We start from the raw sequence: 24878 nt of genomic DNA on the forward strand, positions 1-24878 counted from the left end.
CTTTTCCTCTCCCCTCCACACTCCCTAGTTCTGGAGCCTTACTTGTGTACTTTTGCTGCTGGTGTTACTGCCGGGTGCTTGCCTGTCCCTACTGCTCTGCTACTGTCCCCAAGGCCCGGCCCAGGGGAGGGTGTGCCGGCAATTAATGGGGCAGAAGCTGGGCTTGTGTGCTCAGGCTGGCACCAGCATCTGTCCCCCAGCCCTGCTCCACACCAGCCAGGAGCTTCCTTCAAAGAGGAGCTGTGGAGAGGGGTTTGAACGGGGAGCACATTGCAAAGGCTTTATCCCTCTCAATGGGAGCCTTGCACAGACCCAAAGAGATAAAGCCAGGCGTTCCTCCCCTCCTTCAGGGCTCAGTATGGACGGCAGTGTGTGCTTGTTAAATGCAGCCTCTTGAGTAGAAAATGGAACATTTCCATTTCTTTGAATGTTGCTACATGCTTTGCTTTTCTCTGCTTTTCAGCTAGGCAAGTGGGCTTTGTGGATGTGTGTTAGGTGCTTGCGTGTGCGTAAGACATAATGCTGCAAAAATTGGTTTCTTTTTGTGTCCTGAATGGCTACATGCTGAAGACTGCTGCTGGCTTGGTAGACAAGCCTTGGCAAGGCCCTTAGGAACTAATCCGGAGCTTTGAAGTTTGTAGAAAGACTGATTGGACATTGGGTCTGATTCTTAACCTCTTTTCCCCCATATCTAATATAGATATGATCAGAGTCACCTCTCTATAAGGGCACTGCTGACCTTTTTGGATGAAAGGAGCTGTACATCATTCATGGAAATGTACTGCTTTTACACTTGATCATCCCTGCCCTTCTAAAAATAGGTACAACCTTCTCACATTGTGTATTTCACAATCCTGTCACATTCCTCTTCTGCCCCATACTGTCTTCTGCCAGCTTTTCTCTTGTGCTTTGTCACCCTTTCAAAGGCTTTTCCATTTTTCCAGCAGGTGGCAAAGCTGAATAAAATGCCAATTTTCATTTTTTTCTTCACTTTTTTTTGCGTAGAAAACATTGGTGGGCCAGTTAAGCACTGACCATTGCCCCCTCCTTTGCATTCCTTTTAAATAATAAAAATATTAATTAGGCTTTCTATTCTCCAACAAAAATCAATTAGGAGTATATTGAGGAATGAAAGACTCAGAAAAGTATCTGAAATTGATTTTTGTAATTAGTTTTACTGGTTGATGGGTTGCACGCACATACGCTTGGATATTAGCATTGATCTCCAGAGGATGTGTGTATTAAATAGCCTGCTCTTCCTTTTTGCTAAAGAAATGAACTTATTAATCTTAAAAAGCGGCTGATGTTGTTGTACTCTGGACTGCAGCTGCTCACCAGCTTTTTTTGTAACCTCAACAGCAGAGCCGCTGCCTGAGCCATGTCATGGTAACGTGCTGAATCTGGTGTGAAAGTGGGGAGCAGGTCTGGAGTAGCTCCTCTTCTGTGTCTCACATTTGACAAAGTGTGTATGTGTAATGAGGGAAGACAGGCACTGGTGTTAAGGAGAATTAAATCTCATATAGCATTTTACATAGGAAGAGAGGAGTGACCAGTAACATTTTCTGTTGCGCCATGTGCTGTGTGCTGATGTTTGGCTAATTAAAAGAATTATGGCTTGGCTTCATTGGTATGCCATGTATGTAGCTTGTAAAGCTCTCAGGGGCCCTTGGAGATGAAGAGTGCTACATAAATATAAAATATTGGTAATGGGAAGTTCCACATTAGGCGTCTCATTGTGCTGAGGCAGACTTTCATCATAAACTGCAGAGCAGCTAGGAATGCCTGCCTGGCATTTCTCTGCAAGGTGCTCTGGGGGGCTGCTTCTCCCCCAAAACCACACCAGCTTCTGGCACTTCTGAGCGATTTGTGTCTGCAGCAGCAGCATCCCCACAGGCACTGGCCTCTGAAGGATGCCTGGGTTCCTCCTGCAGTGACACTGCTGCTCCTGCAACGGCATGGTCCCACTCACCAGCCCAGGAACAGTAGATCCCAAAAGGATTTCTCAGGAAGGGTAGCAAGAAAAATCATTAAAACACTCTTAGGCTAGCAAGGAGAGTTATTGAAACACTCTTTAAAAGCACTACTTGATTCTTCACACGTTTCTTCACACAGCTCAGACCCCCAGAGCTTCCTTATAGGAAAAATACAAGCAAGAAATCTTGCATTGAATTCTTTTTTTCAATTGTAATTTTACAGTTTGTCTAGTTTTCTGGGAACATCAGTCTTGAAACAAGTATTGCTGAAACTATCTTTCAATACATATTTTTAGACATTGAGACTTTTAGATGAAGTTTCATTTTAAATGGTTTTTAAATTGCAGATTATAAAAAGGAAGGAAATATTTGTGTTTCAGTCAACTTTTTCTTGGATTTTGAAACTATATATAAAAAAATCTCTGTGGATTAGAACACATGCTAAGTTTTTTCTGTTGTTTTCTTAAGCACACTTTCACATGCTAGCTTTGTGTAGCTGTGTAATATTAAGCAGCTCTTCAAACACAGTGCAGCAAATGTCTGCTTTGAATGACCTTCAAAATATGCATAAAGGCAGAATTTGGGGGTTTCCCCTCAGTTTCTTTAAACATTTTTGGCTAAATCACAAAGGCGTGTCAAGAGACTAAAGGAGTCCCATGACACTACCACATTTTAGCACAGAGAAGTATCAGCAAGGATTTTGACTGTGATTCTCCTCTGAAGCCTCACTGCAGGACTGGGAGCTTAAACTACTTGATTGTTTTTTAAGTGCCCTGCAGGAGAGTGCTGGGGTAAGGAAATAGATATGGATGGATGGATGGTCATAATATCTTTGCTTTCAATTCCATAAAAATACAGGGTGAAACTTGAGCCTAATGAACATTTTTCCAATGACTTGCATGGAGACAGGGTTTCACCCCATCATACTGGAGCTCTGTGATCCCTGTTGTACACATCCCAAAATCTGGAGGGATTTCTTCTTAAAATCACTGGTGTTGAAATTCGGAAAATAGAGAGAAAATTTCTTCCTCTGTATTTCAAAATAAATGTTCCTAGCCTGCAGGGCTGCAAAGAGAGATTTAAAACCATTGCCCTAGGATATCTACAGAGCAGAAGGCAAATTATATCTGAATATTATTGTTTTCTTCTTTAAAATCTCATTATTTCTGTAGAAGAGTGCACTCGTGACTTTTTAACCCTTGGTATTGACAGTAAATAATCCAACTATAAGAAGCATAATGTGCCCACTGTGTGCTGTGGTTTTGTGATCGTGTCCTCAGCTGATCTTGAGTAGGTACCTCTGTGTCTTGTAACTGTTTCTACTAATCACTCTGCTGAAACAGCCTCTCTGAGATGACATAGAAAACACTGCCTTACTTTTGGATAGAGAAATATGTCTGGGACCTAAAGGATGCCTATGGGAGATAGGTGGCAAGGGCAGGGGGTCTCTGGATCTTGAGAAGAGACAACATCCCCACGGGTGTGTTTTGTGAGGAAATACTTGTTGTGAAGGTTTGTACAAGAGTTTACAATTTAAATATGTGTTGGAGCAAAAACCTCATGTTCTCTGGTTTGTGCCTGGAGAGCAAAGATGCAGGTGCATGCAGCTGATCTGCTTGCCTGGCCCCCTGCACCATCAAAGTAGAGAAATTCACCTCCAAGTCCAGTCTGCCTGGGTATGATGTGTCACAGTTCACCCATGCCTTTGCCTCCCCATTAAGTTGAAAAAGAATGCCATAGGTGGTAGTGTCAGATGATGGCTTTCAATATCTAAAACTGCATGAGACAAAACTCACCAAGAATGCCCAAGGCTGGAAAATGGAAGGAGAAGTTCCAAAGACCAGTGTGGTGGTCATTACAGCTCAGCTCATCATGTGTTGCTGGAAACCTAATATATGTTTGGCACAGAAGTGCAAATGGGATTGTGTGCTTGGCTTTTTCATATTTCAAATGATAAATTTTTGGCTTTCCAGAGAAAGCTGTACCAATCATTTGTTTATTTTTGTAACTAGATGCCTAATATTTAGTCTTGTATTCATCTTAGTGACAAAAGGATTAGTGACCCGATTTCAGGGCTACTGGTGGATTTTTTGGTATGACTTATAATTTTAGCTTCACTATTGCATGTTTTCCATAAATTTTCAAACGTCTTTGTCCTCCAGTTACCAGATTGGACCAGGCTGGATGAATATAGAGGATGGAGGGCCAGACTGTACTGAAATGTGCTTTGGGGGTATTTTTAGAGGAAGAGCTCAGTTGGGTCAGGTGCCATAAACAGAAGTGGAACAGAGAGCATACTCCCCAAGCATTCCAGTATAAAATGTGCTCTGGGAACATGAAAAGGTTAAAATGAGGTATGGACCACAGGACAGAGCCATAGTGAAGAGAGGCTGCTTCACAGAAGCGTGCAGTAACGATGGCCTGAAACCCTAAAGTACATCTGAAAGGCTAACAGCATTTCCGTAGGACTGTTTTGGTGATACAGCCCTTCCAGACCAGTAGGTTTCAGCACATGGCTCTGTGCACAAGCAGGTGTGTGCAGGCTGCTTCTCCAGGGTCCTCATCAGGCAACTCAGATGTTTGATGTGTTTCCTGCTGATCAAGTGACCCGTTTTTGATGAGGCTTTGGTTGCTCCCATTCACTGTGCTTTGAGTCATTCTGGCCAGAGTGTAGACATGGGGTTTTTTTCCTGTCCCAGGAGCTGCTGTGTGAGTGCACAGCTGGCATGCATCACCTGCGGCCCGGCTCAGGCCACAGTACAAGGTTGTGGCCAGCCAGAAATAACACCCTTCCAATGCACAGTGTGGATGTTGGGTCCTGTGCACCCACTGTCTCACTGCAGCTCTCCTTCACTGTGCTGAACTGCTCCCTGATGCACGTGCTGCCCATGGAAACTACAGGTCAGTAAACTTGGAATCACTGGGTAGTGTCTCTGACTCCCAGAGGAAAAAGTAGAAACAGCTGAAAGCCAGTATTCTATGTTGATTACAGATTTTCCATAAGCAAATGATACATTTTTTTCAATACAAGTTCTCATCTAGGAAAATTGCATCATTCACTGCTTGAATGTGTCTGCACTGCTTCCAGGTGTGGTTATGGATGTGTGGAATCTGAACCAGCCCCATGGCCTGGAGTAAGTTCTGAACTGAAAGAACTGAGAATTTAACATGTTCCTAGGTATTGGCTTCTTTTTGGATGAGGACTGGCTCCTCCATTGAGTGTGTTTGTATAAATGTGGATTTATGGATTTGTTTAAGGACTGCCCAGACCCTTGTGTTGAATAAAGGTGACTTAAGGAGTAGAGCCTCCTTCCCGGGTGTGGCTTGCAGGCACAAGTTTTAAGTGTAGTTTTTAATTTGAGAAATTAGAGTCAGTGTGGCACAACTCCGTGATGTTCCTATTTTTAATTGGATTTTGCAGCTCATAATTAATTTCTTAAAAAGAGGGAGATCCTGGCCCTGTAGAAGTGAGTAGGAGTTTTTGCCATTGCTTTCAGCAGAGGAAGATTTCATCATGTATCTTTTTAGTCTCACTAATCTTCTGAATAAGAGAGGAACAGCCTAACACATGGAAAGGATCCTTCCCGTTTTTTCTCCCCGCTATTGCCAGCAGGGAGGTAGGAGGATCCTCCCCTCTTTTTCATTCCCATGCTTTCTACATATGTGCACCTTGGCAAGATACACTTTCATTTCAACTTCGTGTAAGGTGAAAGCAGCCATTAAAGGAGCAGTTTGTTCTTAGTCTTTACATACAGAGAGAAGCAGGTCTCTCTCCTCCTTCCCTCCTGTGTTTTTGAGTAGCTGCAGGAGGGCAGGAAATCTAACCTCTTTGAGGTCTCTGGGTCAAGGAGCCGTCTGACATGGCTTTAAAGGTCACTCTGCTCCTTTGCATTTACCTTGTGCACTGGGAGCGTAGATGGCAGCATGCAGTCTGGAGCACTGAGAGGTACTGTCTGACATTTTGCTGAATAGGGCTTGGGTTACAAAGGAAAAACAAAACTCAGCTCAGGGCTGTGCAAAGCCAGAGCCAGAACCTTAGGAGAGGAGCGCCTGCAGCAAGTTACCAAGATATGTGTCATTCTGTGGGTTTACCAGTAAGCGTGCTTGGCTTTTCTGTTCCTTGTAACCTATATACAGCATATTCAAAGCTCTTGGCAAATTTTAACAAGCCAAACTCCAATTCTAGTAGCCTATATAATTTCACAGAAAGCCCAGGATGCTTTTCCTTCACCCTTCTGCTCTGTAGATGACTGTATCCTTCAGACTGGCTGAGCAGTTGTCTTCTGCATTTGCTTTGCAGCACGTGTGGCAAGTGTGCTGCAAGGCAGTTTCTCTGCCTGGCTGTCTCCACTCTAAGGTAGGCACTAGAGAGCGTCAGAGAACCAAGGAACTGTTTTATCATTGAGGCTTGTTTACTGACAACTTTTTAAAATAATGCATGAACTGTTCAGACAAAACTGGTGCTCCATCACAGGCACCGGACCAGGCATGGGAAATCCCATTTTTCTGAAGAGAGCAGATGCTGTTTGCCAGGTAGGGTGTAAAGAGCTGGGGGGAGACTGCTGCAACTGGAGCTCCAGTGCATGGAGCCAGCACTGGTGACAGTGTTTGAGGTACAGTTGAGTAACCAGCCCAGAAACAAGACCAGTGCCTTGCTCACTAAGAAGAAGATTCTAACTTCTTATTTTCCTGAAGTAATCCTGTTCGAAGAATAAAGGAACAAGAGGTGAGTCTGCAGAGATGACCAAGCAGGCACATTCTAAGTGGGGTAGTGTTATTGGCTCAGTCCATTGTCCTGTTGGGCATTTTCCCATGGGGGACTGTGACTTGGACCAGGGTCATCCAGGCTGGCCTTTCTTCATTCAGGGACTGTGGGATAAATGGGTATTTTGATGTAGTCTTGCCAGCTGCTGCCCCCTCTTCTCAGCTTCATTCCAATGAATACTTAATTGAACTACTAAGCCAAAGAAACTTCTCAGAGGCCAGTAAAATGGCTCAACTTCAGTTAAGGTCTCAGCCCATTCTGCTGTTCTGTCTGGGGCAGCAGAGCTGCCTGTGCAACAAGAAGTCTGCAGAAACTCAAAAACCAAAGAAAAGCATTTTTTAATGTATTTTTCTGCAATTTTCTTTCCCTTTTCCCTTTTCTTGCTCTTCTTGCCTCTCCAGTTCATCGTCATGATATACATAGGTCTCCTATAACCAGATCTCACTCTTCTGCTTGCTGAATAGACGTACTAAATATTGCAGTCTGTGTCTCTGCATTGTCTGCTGTGGTCAAGTGATTGTTTCATGTAACTGGCCTAGAGGAGTCTTACAGATTGCAGCCTTGGTGTGGCCTGTGGTGTGTTTTTTAAGATTACCTTCTTAGCAATTTTAAGAACAAATAAATAAGTAATAATCTTGTAGAAGCTTGGTAGTGAAAGTGATTTCTTGTCTGAATTTTATCTCAACTGACTGCATGGGGAAGAGTGACGTGGAGTTTATATAGGAGGCGATGCACTGGAGCATTGGTTGTTGGGGGGAGATGTTAAATTTGAATGCACACCAATGCATTGAGTAAGGAATAGGGAGTCATGACTTGGGATTCTTCATCAGAAGATGTTAATGACTCCACAGATGTTTCACCATGTCAGACTTTGATCTACAGGGACTGATGTGCACTAGAAGATAGTTAGATATGAAAATCTGTCATAGAATATGCTGAGTTGGAAGGGACCCACAAGAATTATTGAGTCCAACTCCTACCAGCAGACTAGAATCTCTTCTGTCTTACCACTACATCATTTCACTACCTTCAGTGGTATTGTTAATATTTTGGGGCAGAATAACAGCTGATGAAGGTGTAGTAGGACTGAAGGACCAGCCGATTCAAAGAAGTAAAAATGTATCCTCTCACACTGGATGACCTGCCACATAATTTCTTGGTCCTAGGAGTAAATTTTGTTGTGAGAAGCAAGTAAAAAAGGTACAGTCCTTGGGAACAGCAGGCATGAATGTTTGAAGGGAACAGATGTGAGGCTGGCCACACAAAGGGTAAATAGAGTCAGGGTAAAGTGTATGATGCAGTAGTGGTGGTCAGTCAGGGGTGGTGCACACCTGTACCATGTTCAGGTGTTAATACAGTCACTCAGGTACCACAGTAACACGTCTGGCAAGGATAGAGTGAGCTGAAAAGCTGTTTGAAAATCAAGCTTCACCACACAGCTGCCTAGGTATTTGAGAACATTCTTAGGGCTTCTTCAAAGGCCAGTTGGCTGGTTTTGTTAGAAACAAGATATAAGGTTGTGCGAGAATTTTAGCTGTGGTAAAATCTGGACTGGAACTATCCTCAGTAAAATACATCACAAGCCCTAAATTATTTTCATCCCACACTGACCATGAATTGTGTGATGGGCTAACCTAACCAAATGGGTTAGAAGCAGGGTGGGAAGGAAGACACGGGGCTTTCAAGTTGAGTGCTCAGTAATGTTGCTGCCATGCTGACTGTTCTCTCCTCCCCTCTGCAGGTGAGAAGCCTTACAAGTGCTCGTGGGAAGGGTGCGAGTGGCGTTTTGCACGGAGTGACGAGCTCACGAGGCATTACAGAAAGCACACGGGTGCAAAGCCCTTTAAATGCAACCATTGTGACAGGTAATGCAGCTCCTAACGTGGCATTCAAGTGTGGACTTTTGTGGCTGGCATGGAGCAGATCAAATACCCAGAGACAAGAGACCTGGCTGCCAGCACAGAGGCCCCTTCTACCCCACTGCCTGGATCTCTGTACCATGGTGGGACCCTCTGCTCAGCCCTGTCCTCTCTGCCTCAGCGGCCAGGCAGGCTGGCAGATGGGCAATTCTTCCTAAGCAGTCTAAGCTGTTTCCATCCCACAGCACAGCACAGAAATGTGGGATCAGGTGTAGGGCTGACTGAACCCTGCTGGTGTCTGTTGTGGGCACAGGATTCAGTTCATAGGGCAGCTCTTGTTAATACTCTTAAAGCCGAGAAGACATCCAGAGGACCTTAGACCATTTCAGTGATGGACTTCACAAAGCATCTCCCCAGTTTTCTGTCTCTTGATCCTGTATAAACTTGCTGTGCTCCCAAAGGCAGAACTCCCTCTATTTGCTCTGCTTCAGGGACTATCCCAAGCACCACGGCTGGCTACCCACATTTTGGCAAGGTGGGCCTCACAAAAACATTGGTGTATGGCAGGAGGAATCACAGTTATGTGGCTGTTGTGCCACAAGTGATCCAAATCTATAGGAAACCTCTGGGGAAACAGCATTTAATTTCTGTAATGATCGTTGTCTTCTCTTAGCACTGAGTCCAAGGCTCCTAAAGAAAAGACAACAAACAGCACCATTTTCAAAAGCCTAAGAGTGATTTAGGCACATTTTACCGTTCGAATTCATGGGGTTGTTTTGTGTAAGACCAGTGATCTCTGCACATTCCTGCTAATTAGTGAATCTTTTCCTACAATTTTAAATCTCACTCTTGACATCTGTTTGAAGTGGGAAATACTCTGCGCCTTCATTCCATGAGGGGCCAGATTTGAAAGCCTGACAGGTGTGCAGGGCCGAGGATCCTGAGGAGCCTGGTACGAAGCAGTGCTCTGGGCATGCAGAAGTGAGGTGTGAGCTGAGCACCCAGCAGCTCCCCGGGAGAGCCGCCCTCACGGCCGCTCACCACCATTGCATTGTACAGTCCTTGCTGCTTTAGCTGCTTCAATAAATACTGAGCTTCTCTGAAAAATCTGGTCATCCTCGCTCGGTGCTGAGTGTTTTTGAAAGCTGGGTTCTTTCGATTTAGAAACAAACCCAAAAGAATACCCTTCTCCACATCCCCAATCCCAATTGATAAGAAATCAGGGTGGAGAAAAAGCAATTACCCCTGTAATGACTCTTGACAGCACTGACAGAATCGAACAATGAGCACTTCTCCCCCACTCACCCCCCCAGCTGTAGATTGGCAGTGCCCTGGGTGAAACCTGGATCCACTATTGAGTAATCAAATAATGTGCTTGCATCTGAACATGTTATCCAGCTAATCCTATTTATATATATTTTTAAAAGAGGCTTAAGAAAATTACCCATCTTTTTAATGCAGCACTAAGGTTCTCGACTGTGATAAGGAAACGTTTTGTAATACAATAAAGCCTCTAGGAAGCCTCTGGGTACACCAGACCAACAGAGAATATGCGTAGAGAGAGGATGTGTGGGACATAAACAAGGGACCCCATCCTTTTATGGGAAGGAAATTTGATCATTTTCACATCCTGCTTTTCCAAGAGCTTCATCTCCTTAAGTGCTCTTCTGCCCTTGCCTCCCCTCTTCCCGTCCCCCTTCCCCCTCGGAGGGCTTCCTCTTGGATTATCTTTTGTTTTATCCCTGGATCATCTTTTGTTTGCTCAGAATGACGGACAGGATAAGCCAAGTAGGGACCTCTGCAGTTCTGCTTTTGTTTAAGCACTTCTGTGAATGAGAACAATTATGTTCTCTGTTTTAAATATAGAGGCCTTTCTCTTTTCTTTCCTCCGAGTGGCCCCACAAACACACACACACACACACACACACACATACACACAGCCCCAGGGTTTCTGTGTCAGGACAAACAATATTTTTAGCAGAGATCTAAAGAAATACAGCCAGTATTTTCAACTCCTTGGTCTCTTTGTTAAGTGTTCGTTATTCTCCTTCTACATATTATCCCTTTCTACCTAGCTTTTCTCTTTGGCAGCAAACTCGATCACTGCAGTCAAGAGATATATTCCTGTAATCATTTAATGCATTTCTGCTCTTCTTCTGAATCTGTAGATGAAGGAAAAACATAATTAACAAAATTTAGAGTGCTGAGGATTGTGCACTGTTAAACTCTATTGCCCATACTGTTTGTGTGCGGTGATGGTGATAGGAGGCAGATTTGTCCTTACTCTCCCAGTTATTTGTTGCAAGGTTTTGGAGTGACTGTGCCTGTTCTTTTGCTCCACTTTGCCATCCTACTGTTTTTCATTCTTTTCTCATTCTCAGGCCCCTTTGGTACCAGCTATTGCAGAGGTCACCTCAAGCAAGCACTGAAACACAAGCCTAAAACTGCCTTTAGCCATTTAGGCAGACTTCTAAAGATGGGCATTCCTGAGCCAGGGTTCCAGCTGGTGAACAAATTTTCTGTATTTGAACTGCTACCTTTATTGCACTCACCATTATTGACAGAAGCTGTGGCCACTCTCAGACATGCTGGCTTGTTAGGTTTTAAGGAGCTGATTGGAGCTGTTTTAACAGCACTGATGTAGCACAAATCCTATGTGTGTTGTTCAGAGCTGAAGGCTGTATCCTGGCAAACAGGATGGAGGGGGTGATTCAGATAGCAGAGGGGGATGTTGTTCACAGTCTGGCTGCAGTTCTCTTCCAAGACTGTTTTTAGATGTGCTTGTGTCTCTCACCTTCTGACCAATGTCAAAGGACTGTTAATGTTCTTTGTGTAGAAGTCAATTTTGTAACAAAAGAGGTAAGAAGATGAGATTTTCTTCTGCTGTCCCAGCCCTATCCCAACACCATGCAGCCCACAGATCATGTTGTTATTCATTGCTGACAAACTACCACTGCTTGGAGTAACATCAGGTGTACTACAAATGGTGTGTGGCTTTGTGGCAGCAAGAGAGAAAGGAGAATCAGCTAAAGTGCTGTGGAAAGCACCCCAGAGAAGTCCTTAGTGCCTTCCAGATGCCAGTTATGCTGGTTATTAGCATTCCACAGGAATTTTGGTCTTCAGACGTGCAGGCTGGGGCTGTTCCTCACACAGTGCAAGCCCTCAGCACTTCAAGTGGAAGAGTTTGACAGGGTAATGGCACTTGCTGATTCTACAAAAATAGATGTTTAGGAGACAGCAGCTTAGTGCCACACTGTTGAGATGTGTATTCCTCTCTGCATATGTGCACATGTGCACATGGTTTCCTTGTTGATAGCAAGCTAAGAGTGCACTTAGCCGGAATGAACACATCCCACAGTGGAAAATCCACAGCTGGTAGTAAAGGTGGCTGAGCAATACATTCTCTCTCATTGTACTTACCTTCCCTTTTTCTTCTTCAGAGATTTCAGTGCCAAGCAGTATCGTGTTGCTAAGGAGATACAGCAAAAAGAGAAAGGAAGGAATCATGTTTGGGAGCAGGGAATTTGTGTATCACACATCCCTGTATGACTTTTATAATTAGAGTGTCTTACTCTAGCATAAACTATTCTTTCTAGGGAGAGCTAGACTTGTGGAAGGATGATGGAGAAGGCTGTGATGGGCCCACGTGTGATGTGCAGAGCTGCTCTGGAATTGAAAGAGGTATAGAGCCAGAGGGGCAGAGCAAAGTCTCGTGTCATGGGCAGGACTAGAGACCAGCAAGTCCCTGTTCCTTGATTTCTCAAGAGAGTAGTTTCCTTTCATAGCTTATCCCGTGGAGCCTCTTCCAATGCCACCTCTAGTCCCAGAAAGAAAAAAAAAGTGTGTCCAGTAATCAATAGGCTTTTTGACAGTGTGATTTAGCTGCAAAAATTTTGTACAGACTGTTTTACAGTTGAAAATAAATACCCACATCCACCAGCCTTACCAAGAGATAGAACTAACCAAATTAGCCAGCGGGAGAATGTCAAGAATTAGTATTGTACTATTTTATTAGCTATAAACTAGCAAATATGGTACCATTTTATTACCTATAAAAATATTATAGATGCTAATACGGTAGTTACTGATGTGAAACAATGTACTGAATCTATCATTTTAACAGATTTGGCTGTGGTGTGACTCAGCATACACTTTCCTGGGTTTGCTCTATGAAAGAGACAATTGGAGAGGAAAAGCTGTGCTTGGGTGGGGGTCTTATGAGTAGTCCTAGACTGAAGTGCCAGCTGGTGCATGTCTTTTTGGCAGCCACTCGAGCTGTTGTTTTGTTTTGGCAGCCCTTGTAGCCAGAGCATGCTGCTTTCTCAGTTTAAGACTGATGAGAGAGACGTTGGTCCAGGGGTGTATTCTGTCACTCTGGGGCTAGAAAATTCTAGCTCTGCAGAGCCTGCTGTGTCAAAAGCACAGTGTCCATTGTTAGATTCATGTGTGTCTTGCTGTGCCTCATGTAGGACCTGGGAGGAATGCCTCCTCCATCCTATTTTGAAGTCTTTAATTTTTGCCATTCTGAAGGTATTAACTTCCTTGCAAGCCCTGCAAGTAGAGATGGCTTGAGCAGAACTATGCTCATTGCTTATTCACAGAAGTTGAGTAAATAACTTTTCTTGTGGAAGTTGTCTTGTTTTAAGGTTTCGTTGTCTTAAAAATGTACCTCTTGGTCACTCATCTCTGTGTAGATGCAGATCGATTACATGTGCAGTGGAATGCTTCAGCAGGACAGAAAAGGTCCCCTAACTATTTAAAATAGCTTAATTTTTATTGTTCTTCTCTTTCTCAGCCTTTCTCTGCTTAGGGCGTTTCTCATTTGGGTATTTAGATTGACTGTTCTTCTTTTATCTATAAGTATTGGCTTTTTTGGGGGGTTCTTCAGTTTGTTCTTTGGCTTCTTCTTTCTGAAAACTACAAAACACTCAACTACAGCTTTTTTAAAAATACACTCAGTGCCCATATGTGAACTATGTTGATCCTCACAATAAGCCATTTGGATATTCTTCAGACCATTACTGGTGGCTAGTTTTATACTCTGCTTCTGTGGAGCACTGAAAAGACATACCAGGCAAATCAGTTCTGCAAGTAGTTTTTCCTGAGCTTACCCAAGTTTACTCAAAAGCCACAGGTATGTGGGGGTTGGTGTGATATTTGTCATAAATGTTTTTAAAATAAATAGGCCAGTATCTTGTGGCTTAAGGTGGAAAGAAGGTAAGCCAGAATTTGAACGCGACTTGAAAATCTCCTGATTTTAAATGATCAACTGAAGTTTCTAGTAGAAGTTTGATTTCTGAGTGTGTCTAAGTCTTGCCACTGTGGCATTTTAGGTCTCCATTTTAGGGCTCTGGGGTAGGCAGCCAGAACCACTGCCTGCTTCTCCTGTGGTTTGCAGAACCATATGTATCTTAAATGACACTGTGATAGTGGGTGTAATGTATTGGTACTTTCAATCCCATATCTAATGGGTAGGGAGTCTATCTCATCAGGATCCAGCTACATGTTCACAAAACATTCTATTTTATTATGAGATGGAAAAGTCTTTGTGGATAAAGAACAGAAGCTGAAAGCCCAACTCCTGGCTTTCTTTTTTTTTTCCCTGGTTTTACCACACCTCTGTGATTTACAGCTTCCTTGCCTTCTCTGTCTTTCAATTGTCACTCTTACAAAATAGGCATAATATCTTCTGTCAACATCCTTCAGAGAGATAATACTCATCAGAATCCACATATTACCACCCAGATTCCTGGCTGAAAGGAAGGAAAAGATATGAAGCCTGATGGATTGTCAGCCTCCAAACTCTGAGGCAGTTTTCCTTCCAGTTTGGAGATAGAAATGAGAATTCAGCTTTCAAAACTAGCAGCATTCTTTGGTGCTTTTTTCGACGAGTGGGCACTTGAGAGAGCTGGTATTTTTAAAAATGGTGTTGCTGAGTACTTGAATAAAATGGATTTATTTATTTTTTAATATGCAAACACACGCATACTAAATATTTGGTTTTATAGTACAGGTGCACAGATGAGCAGTCTTCCCTGATGTTTGACTCAGTGAAAGAAGTGAGAGGGAGAGAAATAGGGAAAGGATAAAAGTCGCCTCTTTAGCTGCTGAAGAGCCAGGATAGTTGCCTATCCATGGTCACAGAGGTCACATCAGTCCATAGTCACATCAATCACACAGGCTTTGGTGGTGATCCATGGATAATCCAAGGAATGTCTTTAAACTGAGATCTTCTCCTATAGATAACAAGGAAGGACCAGAAACCCTGTTTTCCAAAATCCTATATTTATTTTATTTCCTACTTGCTTTATGTTGCAGGTGTTTTTCCAGGTCGGATCACCTTGCCCTCCACATGAAGAGACACATCTAAATATCAGTCATCTTGGCATGGATGTCATCCGGGCTAAGTGTTGTGAGATGAAAGTGGAACTGAAGTTACAACGTGCTACCTTAACACGAGAAGAGAACTTGATCCCATGTAATCCTCTGTACAGGGACCACATGCTCACAGTGTCATGCACCCAGTTATACTTCAATACCTACATCGGTTCTTTTATGCCTTGCCCCAGCTGGATGGGAGAAGATGCAGGCGAGGAAATGGTATAGAGGTGAAGTCAGTGAAAAAGAACAATTATTTACAGTACTTCATCCCTCTTGGATTTGTTTCCTGTTTTTGCCAATGGAAATCAAAGAAAACAGAGGAGGCTTCCCTGCAGGACGGCAGTAGGAGGGGCTTATCTAACTTGCTTCTCAGTGCAACTCAGTAGAAGAATATGGCGTCTTGAAGTTGCATATTTGTAGCACTAACTTTCTTTCTAAATAGATGGGGGGAAAACAATGACCTAGAAAACCAAATCCCAGTTTGGTAGCCAAAATTAACCTCTTGGTTTTTTTGTTCTTTCTCTGAGAATTCCTAATGTTCAGTGCATCAGACTTCTCACAGACACTTTGACCTGTCTTGGTTTTGGTTCTTCTTCCTAGAACTGAGCTATTGAGATCCTTTTAAGTCAATACCAGTGGCCTTAATGGCAGTAGACTGTGGAGTGACACTTGTGACACAAACATCCTCTTTTTGGCCTGAGTTTATGTAGACTTCACGGAGGATTATATTTTTGTTTGGTTGTTGGTGGGCTTTTTTGGTTTTTTTGTTTTGTCTTGTTTTGGGTTTTTTGGCTATTGCACAACATATGCACTAGGGACTCTGGAAGCTGCTGCCACGATGGCTAAGTAGCCAAGGGATAAACCCCTGAGATACAGCACCTAATATCTCTGTAAGCCTCACTTTATTGCCATAGCTAGGACTTCTTTTTTAATTTTTGAACAAAAAACTTTAAAAGCTTGTTTGGAAGCTTAAACTTTTTTTCTCTTTTCTCCACAAACAAGTGATCTTCAGAACTCCTTGTCTTCACCTGGATATCTGTCTGGGACTGGCCACACAGGCATGACTACAGGATTCCTTCCATATCATGTGAGCATATTAGCCACAACCCATGGTGATTTAGTGGTGAATTATGTTGTTTTTTCTTGCAGTTCTTCTATTAACCAATTTAAAACATTTGCCTTTTGTTTCTGTAAAGACCATCTGCAGACGTTTTAATTTAACCTATTTGTTGAGCATCTTACACACAAAAAAACCCCCCAAGCTAAAAATCCTACTCCAGTCTCTGAGTAGGAAATCAAGAACCTCTTCCAAGTACAATGGCTCTATTCAGCATTAGCCTGTTAAAGAAATTATCAAAGTCCTGCTTTTCTGTTTATCAAGTTGATGCTGTAGCCCACTCCTATATGAAAAAATGTAACCATGTGAGCGGGGAAGGAAGGGATTTTACATACAGCAGTGAGGCATTTCCAAATTGGAAATTGGATTGGTCTAAAGTATTACTAACCTAGAGGTCCATTTTTGGCCTACGGTGTGAACCATCAAGGAGAAGTGGAGGTCTCATGCTCACCCTTCCGTCATATTGATAATTTGATTTCTTTGGCTCAAAGTGGATTAAAGTCTTCATTACAAAAGGAAAAAAACCTAAAAAATGTATTGCTATAACTTGTATTTGAACCTATTTGGCACTGGCCCTGACTCCAAAGACTGCATTTAGGACCATAAAAATGGCCTATGCAAGCAGGCAGGTGGTCATTAGGTTGTATATTTTGTATATTCTCGGACCATCCCTACAAGATGTGTCTAGAAATGAAACAAAATAGCGCGTGGTCCACAAATGGTTGCTGCTCTTTTATAATGTATTAGCCAACTGCCCTTCTTTGACTGTTTTGACTCATTGACTGTTAAATATTTCCCTTAATTTATGTTTTGGGAGGTAAAATTGTACTCTAAGGGAAAAAATAAGCAAACAAGAAACTCAATAGATGTTTTTAAGAGCTGCCACTGGGATCCTTGGCACTTGAATTCTCAGCATTTTGCAACCTTTGGTTCCAGTGAGAGATTGAATTTATTCAAAAGATGCTGGTTTTCCTCACAGTTTTCACAAAACACTGTGACTGTCAACTGAACACTTTGGGGACAGGGGGGAAATACGATGTCTGGCCCATATGGCATGAAATATGGACCAAAATCTAACCATCTTTTAGGGACAATGATGTAATATTCATGATAAGAGCATGAGAGAGAGTGAAAGTAAGTCAGAAAGAAAGAGAGAAGAAAAATTGAATTTATTCCAAAGATTTAAAACTAACTATACTCTATATGTGTATATATATATGCTTATATATATATATGTATACATTTAAAAATTGCAGAGCACTGCTTGCTGACAATCTCGTATTTCTCTACTTCTGTATTTGCATACTTTTTATGGCCATTCCACCCAGCTGTTTCACTGGGACTGAGGGCCCTAGAATCCAATTTGTGTTGGAATATATAGAGCATCCTGCCAGATCACAGAATCACAGAGTATCCTGAGTTGTAAGGAACCCACAAGGATCATCAAGTCCAACTTCTGGCCCTGCCCAGAACAGCCCAAGAATCCCACCATGTGCCTGAGAGTGTTGTCCAAATGCTCCTTGAGCTCTGGCAGGCTTGGGGCTGTGACCACTTCCCTGGGGAGCCTGTTCCAGTGTTCGACCAATTTCTGGGTGAAGAACTTTTTCCTGATGTCCAGCCTGAACCTCCCCTGACACAGCTCCATCCCATTCCCTTGGATCCTGTCACTGGTCATCAGAGAGTAGAGATTGGTGCTGCCCCTCTGCTGCCCCTCAGGAAGATGTCTAATGGGAAGTGAAACCTCAGCTATGTGAAACTGTAGACATCCAGTGAGTGCATTAAATTAAAAAAAGTATAAGAGAATCCTAGAATCTCCTTACTGTAGTGTGCTAAACTTTATGCTCTCAAATTCTCCACTACGATATTCATTGGCTGTGAACCTGCATAAATATTCTCCTTTGCCATCTGAACACACCTGGCTTTAGACGTGCTATCGGTAGTATACAAACCTTAATTACTAAGTGATTGTTTAAACACCAGACTCTATTTAAATTGGAAAAAGTCAAGCAAGACTGTTTTTTAGTTCCAGTTGCCATTTACAGTCTTGTTGGTATCTTATTTAAATATGCCAGAACAAGAGCCACAGGGAAAAAATGCTGAAATATCTCTTTATTTTGTTCAAAAGGCAGGCCTGCATCTAAATCCTGGATCCAAATAGCCTAAAAAACATAGAAAAGAGAGGGGTTAAAAGGCAGATTTCAAATTTCTCAGGCTTTGTAGCAGGTCTTGAACTCTGAAGCCAAAATTTGAGATTTAGAACCACCTCTTGTGTTTGAAAAGGGAGATATTTTTCAGCTGTATATATGGTGTACCCAGTCTTGACTTCAGTTTTTGGGCACTCATAAGCAAGTGTCTTTGTCCTTGCTAAAACTTTGAACCTTAACTTTGGTATTTTATAGAAGCAGTCTCCATTTTGGAAAGGCATAATTAGTGACACATTCCAGTATTGGTTTTCTTTCAATGACAAGTTTTGTTTCTTTGCAGATATTTTAAACTGTGCACTTCAAACTTGTATAGTCTGCTATAGTTAGTTCCTTTCTGGGCCTGTGTCTCCTTGCTAAAGTTGTACAGTTGTCCTCTGTCAGTAAATTATGAGTAGAATCAGACTAAAGAGGAAAGGCTCTGTGTAAGGCTTCTTGAAAGCAAACCCATAAATTTGGTGACAGTTGAGGACTGAGTTATCCAGCTAGAAAGGAGAAGCTTTACATTGTTTCCTTTGATGTGAGATTTATGCCTATTTGCAAAAGAGAAGCCATTATAAGGAAGTCAGATTGTGGTTTCCAAGGCCATGGAACTATAGGATGAAAACAAATTGAGCTAAAAGTCTCAAAAAAATAGTGCACACAGAGGAAGCAACTAAAACAAATGTGAATTTTTGTGATTAGCTAAATAGTATTTTGGATCAGAGAAGTCAATCATAGATTCATGCATGTGGAAAAGGGCCTCCAGAAGCCATCTTAGCCAATCTCCAACTAGAGCTGGTTGCTCACGGCCATATCCATCTCAGTTTTAAATATCCTTGAGAATGGAAATTCTGCAACCTCTCTGTGCAGCTGTTCCAATATTTAACTATTTTCACAGTAAAAAAAAACCAACAAAAATTCAAAAATCTGTGTGTCAAATAGGAATTTTCCATTTTCAAACCTGTTTTCAGTGCCTCTTCCACTGTGCACCTCCAAGAAGAGTCTGGATTCTTCTCTACAGTCTTGGTTTGGTATTTGGAGATAGCAATAACATCTACACTTACCCTTCTCTTGCTAAGGCTGAATCATGTCTCTCAGCCTCTCTTCATCCATCATGTGTTCCACTACCTTTGTGGTGACTCTCTGCTAGACTTGCTCCCATATGTCAATCACTTTCTTGTAATGGGGAGACCAAGACAGAATATTCCAGGTGTGCTTAGTTTGTGACAGTGTTCATAAAATTTGTTTAGTCTGGATTTTTCCATTATCCGAGACAAAATCAAGACTCTGTTTTGAAAACTGACTAATAAAAATAATTCAGGAAGCACTGTTACAAATCGTTTTTAAATCATATTTGCTGGATCTGTGGATAAAAATATGCTTATAGAAATATACTTCTGTACTGACAGCTTGAGGGCTGGCTAGCAAAATTCTGTTTTTCTCAATATGATCATTGGTGGTTCACTTTGAACTAAAAAATTTATTGTTTCATTTGTACTGTATGAAATATGAAGACATATGATGCTGTATTTTAGTCACTTCTTACACTAAAACAGGACTTCAGTTCATCTTTGTTCTGTTTGGTTTTCCCCTTAGGAGATAAGGAGCAACATAAAATATCAGGTATATTTTATAAAGCTTAGTCTAAAAGTGGATGGAAGAATCCAGAGTATTTTTCATTATCTCTGAGTTGTTCTTTTTCAGTAGCTAGTACTCAGTCTAGACAATGACATTACCTAGCTAAACTGGCAACTGAAGTCAAATTCTAGATTCTTTCAATGTCTTTGATGAGGCCCTGAGCACTCTGATCTCACTAATCTTTCTTTAAACAAAGAGTTGAATGTTGGATTGGGTGACCTCTAGAAGTACCCTCCAATATTAATTTTTCTGTGTTTCTATGATTCATTTCACAGCTCCCACTGATTAAATATGTACTGGTTCTATTTCTTCATAGTCTTGTGCTGTTGAAACAGACTGTAGGGCAGATCTGTAGGCTTTTTTGCGAATTCTGAGAATTTCATCCTTGTTAAACTTTATAAGGTTTCCTCATGAAGGAGACCTAGAAGAAATTTTTAAAAACCCCCAACCAGTTTGAAGCAATATCATACCTTGATATGTGTCACAGCTGCAGGGACCAGCCAGATATTACGGAAACAAGTTTGCTAGTCTGGAAGATCCATGTGATGTCTCAGAAATGGTTTCCAGGACCTGAAATCTAAGCCAACAGATTCCTACAAAGGTGAACTTTTTTTTTCATTCATTCTTATTTTCCTCAGACTTTTTGGAAATGCTGTTTTTCTCGTGGTAGCACATTTTTGTTTAATGTGGGAAACACTGACCGAACACAGATGGAGAAGAATTTGAATGCAAGAGGATCCTTCAATCCTTGCTTTCAGAATTGTTTTAACTTCAGGTATAAAAAAATTAACTCATTACTAGGGTGTATAGCTGAAATGGAGTTGATCAATGTGATTGTTGCAGTGATTGAGTCTATCTTAGCTGTGACCTTTCTGATATCTACAGAATCAGCTTTCTCCCTCATTTTTATCTGAACCTAGACAATTTGGGGTTTATATCTAATATAAAGGTTGCTCCTCCTATTTAACACACTGTCTGTATACAAAAGAGGTGGTAATTGGTACATTTGACAAAGCTGATTAAGTCCAACTTCCTTAAGTGTTTCCCTTCCTCTTCTCTTAATATATGTCAAAATCTTTAAATTTAAAAAAATTAATAAGAGGAAAATTTTGTAAATAATTTAATGTTATGAGGCCAGCACTCAGTGGATCAAGGGCTTTTACTCTTGATTTCATTCAGGACTTGGCACATTCTGTCATTCCATCCAGTAGGACTGTTTTTGAGCTTTCATATCCGGGGTGATGCTCTAACCCAGAACTTCTAAAGTACTTTTTGCTGATTTCAGATAGAATTGCACTTGTAAAGATATCTACATACAAAGAAAAAACCCAATGCTTGACAATAACTATTTAACTCTGTCTTGAAAAATGGAAATATTTTTCTCCCAAGATATTACAACTACTCATTGACAAGTCTTGCCTGTCTTTCATTAGCATTTAACCTACTATTCATGATTGATCTTTTCCAGATCAAACTTGGATAGTTTTCTTCCTTTTGTCACACTTGTGTCTCTTTTTATTAATAGTTATGGGATGACTACTGCAGTCTTTCTCCTCCACAGCTCTGCACAAGCTTCAGTAGCAAGACTTAGCATAGTAAGGACTGTAGGATCTGGCCTACCAGGTACTATGATCTGTATTGTAAAGCTGAGAATTTCCTCCTCTCTTAGAGGAAGAAGTCTTGAGAATACTTGTGCTATATAAGTTATATATATAATGATATAGTTGTATATATAAATTATATACATAAAAATGTCAAAATGGGGAGTAGACTGCCTTTATCACCTCAAGAATGAGTTTCCCTACCTGAAAACTTTCAAATGCAGGCATCATTTTAGAAACAGGGTTTTATAGTTTTCCTTAATGGTTGTTGATTGCATTTTTGGTGTAATAATTGAAGTTGGAACTCTGCGATTTTCAAAATGAAAGCTTTGATGATTTTTTTTTTTAAGTGCTTTGATCCTAACTTCTATATACTGCCAGAAAACAGGTTCTCTACCCTGTCTCTGTGTGGGTGTGGATGTACAACAGTATACTGTATATACCTACACAGAAGAGCAAACCGAGCTACTGACTTACAGTTTGTAGTAGCCAACCGTGCCTATTGCTTTCATTTAGGGAGGGCACTTGCTGTTGCCACTGCATTTTAGGAATCATGTCAGCTCCTGTAGGAAAGTTTTCAACAGTGCTGGGAAATACATGTTGCTGTGTACTGTGAATGAGTAGGCTGCAAATTTGGGGATTGGGAGGGGAGGTGGGAAGGGTGGGGGATGAGGGCTTCGCATGTACACACTAAAGGGAACTAGAATGGACAGAAACATGGCAATTTTAGCCTTTATTGTTGGGCTTTCGGGGAAATTAAAAGCTAACACGCAGTCCCTGGAAGGCCTGATGGCTGAAGGGCTGATCTTTATGTTTTGCAACGTATGTTTTACCCGTCGCTCTGTATTTAAATCCCCAGACCTGTCAGATTCTGGAAGTAGATCAAAACACTGGTTTAAACACTACTTTGCTACCAAGGCCATGTCTCTACCAGGGAAGCTGCCCTACATTAGAGTCAGTCTAGCTAAATCCCTTTGTAGCTGCACCTGTTGTGTGATTGCCTGGATTGTTTGCATTGGCATCCTGTGCAGTTAAGCTGATGTGTAAGAAAAGCTTCAGCTAATTAAGATACCTCTACAGAAAGGTTCTTGCACCAGTTTAAGTACCTGGTTTTGAAATCACTGCATATAAACCATAACAGCTTTTCTCTTAGAAACAAGGCCTTAGTTTTGCATATCTGCTTATCTTATTAGTTGAAAAAATAATAATGCAGGCTGAGATTTTTTTTTTTTTCATTGCAAAGTGACCTGTTTTCCCTCTTGTTCTTTGAAACTTTTCTTGCTGTCTGCCACACATTAGATTTTTGTTTGGGAAATTTTTCTTTAATAACAACAAAATGCATGAATGCTCCCTATTTAAATAAAAAACAACAAAAAAAAAAACCAAACAAAAACAAACAAAAAAAAACCAACATTGCTTGAAGGACTTTCATTTTGCACTATAATTTTTCTTTTACCAGATGTGTCTGACAAGTGCATTTCGGAGATGCCCTCGGTCACGTTCTCTCAGGCCTACTCTGGTATTTCTAATATATCACAGAAGTACCCAATCTTGTAGCCCTCAGTTCTGCCTTTTTTTGACATTTTATTTTTTTTAAGCTTTTTATATATATATATATATATATATATAAATATATTACTTTGTCAGTTTTTTTGCTGTACAAAAAGTCTTAAGATTTAAAAATATTATTTGTATTATATGATGGTGGTATGTTAATGTTACAAAATTATTAATGAAGAAAAAATTTATTTTTGTTACTGGTCTGTTTCATAATTCTTTTTTAAATTGGTATATTGTAAGATATCTATGCAAAAATGTTATGTGACGCATTTTTATTTAAGAATGTAATATGTGTAATAAACAGTAGAATGTGTTTGGCCCGACAGTATTTAGTGTGCCTTGTACATTATTTCTTTATGAAAACTTCTGTGAAGAGTGAAATGGCTTTTGGAGTAGCAGTTAAGGCTATGGTTCTGTAAACAGTTATTGACATAAAAATACAACTTCTAAGTGTGCTTTAGCCCATGAGAAACATATTTCTGGATTTAAGTAATTTATTTTTAATGTATTTTGTAACAGTTCAAGTGTTGCTTATATTCATGCTGTGTCACATGTTGCTTTTGGAAAAGATGCTCAGGAAGGAAGTTCTTATTCTTAAAAGCTGACTGAATTTGGCTTGTAATCCTGCTTCTTTTGGAGTCAGTGATTTCTGTTATTTGATAGTTTACACTTGTTGGAGATTTCAGCCAGTATTATTTTTGTAAAAGACACAGAGAACAGTTGTGTTTTATTTTCCATGCTTAGCTTTACAACATTTGTCAGTCAGTGGTCAAAACAGGACTAGACTTTGAGGCTCCTGAGAGCTTGTGCTGTGCTCTAGTCCGTGTGTCATGCTGTCTCACAGGAGTGCAGCATTGTTCTCTTCCCCCGCCTCAGTCATTTAGTCTCCCTCGTTAATGTCTGCAAAATTGCAAGCACAATTGAATCCACCTGGATGCTCAAGTACTAAAAACGCATTTAGGCAGTAAAACCAGTTATTTTGAGCACAAATACTTTGCAGTGTCATGACATAAAATGAAATTACATTTTCAAGACAGGCCAATATCCCTTTAGGTTTTTCCTGCCTTGTGCTCACATACTGCAGCAATCTCAGTGGGCATTGCAGCAGGACATTCTATAGGGCCCATCTGATGCCAGCTGGCTGGGTTTCATTTCTGGGACAACATGCCTCACTTGCCCTGTGGGGGAACCTGCTGGTATTGTTTATGTCAGACAGACAGACGGTAGGATTCCCCTCCTGACTTCTGCATCTAGAAGTCAGATGATCACTCTAGCCTGCCTATACTCCTTCTGTAGCTAATGAAGAGAGACGTATCCAGAGGTAACCCACTCCAGGGGATAAGTTGAAGGCAAAAGGAACTGGGGTGTTGTGAAGCATTTCTGAAAAACCATATGGTAAAGTTGGAAGACAATGAGGAAGTGATGCCCATGGCTTCTTTGGTCGCTCAGGTTGTACCAGGTATTTAATGATGGATGTAATTTGGGTATATGTTAACAAACAGCTCTTGAGCACTGAAAAAGGGCTCAGCATAGGTCCAGATTTTTGGCTTGTGTTCCAAATGGTCAAAACTGGACCATGTTCTGTCTGCTTCAATGTGACAGTGGTATCCTGGTGTCACAGAGTTTGAGTGATTGAGACGGTTGTCATAGTTGAAAGAAATAGTCGCTTTGTTGTGGATCAATTCATACGATGTAAGTATGAATGGAGTTATGTTTGACAGAATTATTTCTGCAAATAGAATTTCCACATTATAGCTTTTTTCCTTGTAAAAACAAGGTCTAGGTTCCTTTACTTTCTCTC

At 41.2% G+C, this 24878-nt stretch overlaps 1 protein-coding gene across 3 annotated transcripts in view; it reads left to right on the plus strand.

Moving 5' to 3' along the window:
- Positions 1–23405, plus strand: part of KLF7 (Kruppel like factor 7) — a 66298-nt gene extending 42893 nt beyond the window's left edge. The window contains exons 3-5 of one of the 3 annotated variants that reach the window (XR_002001982.2): positions 8480–8603; positions 14916–16065; positions 20404–23405. Coding sequence is in view for 1 of the 3 variants with exons in the window: in XM_019007553.1 (XP_018863098.1) it covers positions 8480–8603; positions 14916–14967 (176 nt within the window). In the remaining 2 variants the exon portion in view is untranslated. Of the gene's footprint in view, positions 1–8479; positions 8604–14915; positions 17649–20403 lie in introns of those variants that run through there. The other 2 variants (XR_002001983.1, XM_019007553.1) reach the window with 2 other exon arrangements.
- Positions 23406–24878: the final 1473 nt, after the last annotated feature.

Source organism: Parus major, chromosome 7 (assembly GCF_001522545.3).
Source record: "Parus major isolate Abel chromosome 7, Parus_major1.1, whole genome shotgun sequence".
Classification (NCBI taxonomy): Eukaryota; Metazoa; Chordata; class Aves; order Passeriformes; family Paridae; genus Parus; species Parus major.